We start from the raw sequence: 5,402 nt of genomic DNA on the forward strand, positions 1-5,402 counted from the left end.
ACCAAACACTGTTGCACCATCAGATGTTTTTAAATGAACTTCATACGGGTAAGAGGCTTGCATCCTGTGATCAGAAGAGTCATGACAGAAAAGATCTCTCAGTTTCCTAACTCTTGCTCGACCCTTGAAAAAGAGGAAAATCCTCCCTAAAAGAATACAAAATGGATAAGTCACATTTAATACCTCAAAACTCCAGTGGGGATTGTGTGTCAGTATATCATCTATCCGGTGTTTCTGAACACACTTCCTCTGGAACTGCAAATAATCCTGACAGCAGATGATCTGTTGATATTCTGTTAAATCTTAAATAGAGCACTTTATTGTCGATTGTACATGTAAATGTTGTAGTAATACTTTTGTCTCGCTCACAGCATATGGGCGTTTCTTCAAATTCAAAAATTAGCTAATTAAAACTAGCATGTTAATAACTATTATCTAACATGTAACCTTTTCTTTTTGTTATATGAAGGTCATATTAAAAGTTTCTTGGAAACTTAATGTTTGCTACTTTTCAAATTTATTTATTTTAGTCATGTACTCTTGTCCAACCTAGACCCCGATTTTTACTCTTAAAGTATTAAAATATATCATTTAAATCCAAATGTTATTTTTTGTTATTATAAAAATCAACTGGGTAACACATATTATTCATTGATAGTTCATAATGTAGTTTATATTGTTAACAAATGGAACTTTATTGTAAAGTGTTACCAGTAAAAGAATGAAAAAAATAACATAAATCATTTCATTATTTATTGTGTGAACATTTTTAAAAAAGATTTAAGGTTAAAACATCTAAGGTGGATGACAACAACAAACATAAATGCAAAAAAGGTCTGCACTCTAAAAATGTTTTATTATTGACAGGAGATAAAGTTGACCAACGTTTCGGCTCTTTGCCTTCGTCAGTGTCAACAACAACAAACAATTTTTTATTTTTATCTGTGACATTAACTTATTGATGGTGAACCTGTGAATCATTACTGTTTTTATGACTGTCTGTCTGAAGTCAGTCTGTCTACTGAACCTACAATTCAGACTATGACTCAAAACAAAAAGTATATTATGACGAAATAACCTTGACCACAGTGCCATATGACAGTGTTTCTAAGCGTGTATACGCGTGTAAGTGGTAAGGCGGGTGTACGGAAGTGTGTGACTGTGCGTACGTTTATGAATGACGTGAACTTTGACTCTTACTGTCAGTAAGTATGAAAAAACAGACTTCCTTCTCTACGGTCAGAGCAGCTGCACCAAAACCAAACTCTCTCTCTCAAAACACACACACACGCCTGCCTCTAGGATGCAGTAAATCTTTTTAGTGGAACACCAAATCCACATTTCTGGTTAATACAAACTGAGATCTTCATTTGAATTAGTATTCCCCTGAAGCTTGAAGCACATGCTGTCAAGCCGTCTCCAAATCTCTGAAATAAAGAGCCTCTTGTTCACCATCATACCAGCATGCCACAGAGAGGCTACGACTGAGCTGTGTTCAATGTAAGTAGTTGTTTACCATAAAAACATGATTTCTGCTGCTAGGATAGGAAGAAACCTGTTTCAGCATAATTTGAAGTACAGTTGTGTATGAAATATGATCTCTTTTTATTAATGGATTGACAGTGAGTTCAGGTATAGCAGTTCCTCAACATGAACTCAGATGCTCTGAATGAGTGTGTATGTGTGTGTCGCGTCAGGTTTATGACCTGCACATGTAGCTGTAATTGCTGTGAGTCATTAGAGGTATGTGCTCATATTCCACACACATTCACTCTGCCAGAAAGCCTAATAACTGAGAAAAGGTGGAGCGATGAGGGAGAGAGGGGGATGGGGTTAGAAAGAAAAAGGAGGTGATTGTAGGGGAGTGAGAGAGAGAGAGAGAGAGTTGCTGTAGCAAGCGATTAAGAGCAAAGGAAAGAGGATACCAGAAATTTTAAGATTGTAAGATAGTACTTTTTGGACTCCCTTATTAAAAAGGTAAGAAATGAATGTTCGTATCTTTGTTTGAACTCTTTTTTTCAATACATTAACCTTGCGATTTCAGTTTTGATACAAAAGTAACTGAGAGACAGCAAGCAACATAGGCTCAATACTAAAGCCTTTTCAAAATACCTTGAAGCTCTGAATTCCTTTATCACATGGCTGTCTAGTATTGTTCTCTCATGTAAAACTCATGAGTTGTTTTTATATGAGCTCTATCTGGTTTAGTTAGGTTTACCCATGCAAAAGAATGTTAATCGATATCTTTACCAAGGGCAGATGGCACTACATCGTACACACACACACTCACTCACTCACTCAGTTGTGTGCAACAGTTTGCTAACTGGTTTGTTTTGCAATAGAGAGCGATCTGGACGGCTGGATTGTTTGTATTCACTTTGCTAAATGTAAACCGTTTTCTGTAGATAATCTGCACTGGAGATGTAGAATGTCACATGAGAAATATGAAGCAGGTTCTGAAGTGCCATTGGTTGTTTACTTCGTATTCATTCCTCAGCCAGTTTAGTAGTGATTCTTCTTTCTTAGTATACTTCAAGTGTCCCTTCAAGTTTTTTTTCAATTCAGAAATGCTGTTTTTTCCTTTCTGCTTGATTCCTGAATGTTCTTGATGTAGCCTAATCTAGTAGATTAAAAGATCACTCTTGGAAATAATGGGAATTCCAAAAGAGTCCAAAGTAATCTTTCCAGGTGTGTTACGGTAATTATAATAAAAATGTATAGCTTAAATGCATTTTACTTTTGATTAAAGCATCTGCCTAAAGCAAGTGCATAAATGTCAATATGATGGGAATTTAGCAATTAGCTAATCATTTTGAAATACAACTGAATGACAATACAGAAGTGTTTCTTTATTTAATCTTTAACTTTAAATTTGTATTTAAAATTGTATTTTTAATAGGTTATAAGTTTTAAAATTAAGTAATATTTTATTCAACAACAAAACTTCTAGCATTAAATCTGACACAATCTGATATTTTACTCTAAACTCTTGAGTCAAGAATGGTTAATGCAATCAGTTAAAGATGATTGAAACATTCTCCTAAGCCAGGAATTAGTCATTTGAGTTGCCCACTGATCTGGAGCTACTTTTTATTCAGTAACAAACTTTTATTACATTCCTAAAAACTGCTGCAATCTGAAAATATATGACTGTACATTCAAGAACTGTAGTTCTTAAGGTCATACTATTGATCAATGATTGTTAATGAAATCAGTTAACGATAATTGATTGATGATCATTCACCCAAGGAATCAGTTGACTCCTCTGATCTGAAGCTCCTATCTTAACTCATGTTTTTTTTTTCCCACCAGATATCATGTTGGTGTGTCTACATCCTGTCATCCTTCTCCTCCTCATCAACTCTCTCGACCTGTCATCATCATCTCAGAATGCCACTCGACCCCGTTCCCCCATCTCTGAAAAAAAAGATGATTACAGTGATTACGACGAAAATACCCCTGAGCCTCCCAGCTCGTCTACCTCCGAAGCCCCAGAACTCCATCCATGCAAATATGACATGTGTGTGGAGCAGCAGCAAACCTGCCAGGAGCTAACAGAAGTCACACCATGCCTCTGCCCGGGATTGAGCCCTCGAGACAAACCCCCGAGTCCACCGCTCCTCTCGGGTCTAACTCAACAGGATGACAAAGGGGTCGTGGTGCACTGGTGTGCTCCAACCTCCATTGTCACCCACTACATTGTCTTGGTGAAAGGCAAGGACAAAGTTATCGAGAGGGAGATAGCGGTGAAGGAGAGGAAAAGGGAAACAGTATTGCAGGATGTGGCACCTGGTGCGCTCGTGTGTGTAAAAGCGGTGAACATAGTCGGCAACAGCACGCAATCGTGCGCTACATTTGAACCCCAACATTCAGACTCTGGACTTGCACTGAAGCTGGGCATTATTGGAGGTGTGGTGGGACTCATAGTTCTTCTGGTTCTGGCTCTGCTGCTGTGGAGACACAAAACATGGCGGAAGTCTACTGCGCGAAACGAGACTGGGGGAGTTCTGTAACAGAGAGAAAGGAGTGTGTATCTGTTTGTGTGTATGTGTGTGGCCATAAAAATGCACTTCATATTGGTATGAATGATGGGAGTAAATGAATGACTGTGGACTGATAGCCCACTGTGAGCATGCTGGATAGAGGGAGTGTATTAATGACTCAATGAAAGAGGGGCGCAGAGAAGGTGGACGAATGACTCAGCACATTCTTCTCATTTGGTCGTCAGTGTCCAACAATGTGATTTTGGACAGACACAAATTGCAGACTGCTACTGTGCTGACTCTAATCATGGGCACTTTTTCAAGACCATTTCCCAAATCACCAACACACTTTTGAACTTGTGTATGTTTGTTTCTTCTTTCTCTTTTTGTTTTGAATGCAGAATTACTATTCTCATTTAAATTTAGGACTGGGTCAGATCAACAGCACATTTTAGGTTACTTTTTGAAGTGTATGTTTTTGCTAAAATAATCTGTGTAAATATGAATCTAACAAAATAATAAAAGATTTTTTGTATTTTGAATTCTTTGGGGCAGTTTATTTTCTTATTAAATCAAATATATGTTCCCTAGAAAATCATAGATAAATCAAAACACTGAACATATTCTTATATCATGTGTGTACCATATACAAAAATCTACACTGAAATCTTTTTCACCTAAGCCATAACTAGAATGTGACTTCTCACTCTAAAGCTACAGGAAAATGACATCATGATGACAACACTAGTTGGCTGTTGACTGCACAAGTACACACACGCAAACCCTAGAGTAAAAAAGTACACAAACCCTTCACCAGCAATCCTGAGCCAAGATTTCAGAGGCTGACAGGGTAAAATATGTATATCTTTCACAATTAAGAGCCATCTAAAAAGATTCAGGCACTGGTAAAGCATCTAGTGTAAAATAATGCAATATAATGAAATGTAATATGTAATATAATGAAATATTATTAACATACATTCCTTGCAATTGTAAGGCCTCCCCAATCGGTACTGGAGAGCTTTGGGCCATTCCTGTTCTCTTTAAAAATGTTGAAGGCGAAGAGGTCTACCTCTGCCCTCCCGAAGATCTCCCAAATCATCTGAACTGCTTGGGGGAGGATTCTCCATTGTCCTGGAGACACCCCGGCCTGGGACAGCATGCCAAATGGTACCATAGTGTAGGTGTGTAACGAGGACGCTGAGGCTGAGTGGGAATCCATGTGCAGAAGTTTATTAAAGAAAGTTTCCACAGACAAATACGATGAGGCAGGCAGAGGGTCAAAACCAAGGTAGCAGTCAGATCTTTCAACGTACAAAGGGGAATTCCAAAAGGCAAGAGTGAGTAGGCAGGCAATAGGTCCAAGCAAAAACATCAGTCCGATCAGGCAACCAAAACAAAGGGGATAATCCAGAAAAT

The 5,402-nt window shown here is 38.0% G+C and overlaps 1 protein-coding gene across 2 annotated transcripts; it reads left to right on the forward strand.

The window, feature by feature from the left end:
- The first annotated feature begins 1,383 nt into the window (after window positions 1-1,383).
- LOC308690640 (LRRN4 C-terminal-like protein) lies at window positions 1,384-4,525 on the forward strand. Of its 2 annotated transcripts, none has more exons than XM_081365241.1 (2): window positions 1,384-1,500; window positions 3,313-4,525. In XM_081365241.1, the coding sequence occupies exon 2, from the start codon at window positions 3,318-3,320 to the stop codon at window positions 4,011-4,013; it is 696 nt and encodes a 231-aa protein (XP_081221367.1). In that variant the 5' UTR covers window positions 1,384-1,500; window positions 3,313-3,317; the 3' UTR covers window positions 4,014-4,525. The 2 variants fall into 2 exon arrangements, with proteins under 2 accessions (XP_081221367.1, XP_081221366.1); XM_081365240.1 differs by lacking the exon at window positions 1,384-1,500 and adding an exon at window positions 1,847-1,977.
- Window positions 4,526-5,402: the final 877 nt, after the last annotated feature.

Source organism: Scardinius erythrophthalmus, assembly GCF_964197995.2.
Source record: "Scardinius erythrophthalmus genome assembly, chromosome: 5".
NCBI classification, from domain to species: Eukaryota; Metazoa; Chordata; class Actinopteri; order Cypriniformes; family Leuciscidae; genus Scardinius; species Scardinius erythrophthalmus.

Excerpts from the sequence above, each read along its gene's own strand:
- LOC308690640 (XM_081365241.1), top strand. The coding sequence starts at position 3,318 with ATGTTGGTGTGTCTACATCCTGTCATCCTTCTCCTCCTCATCAACTCT.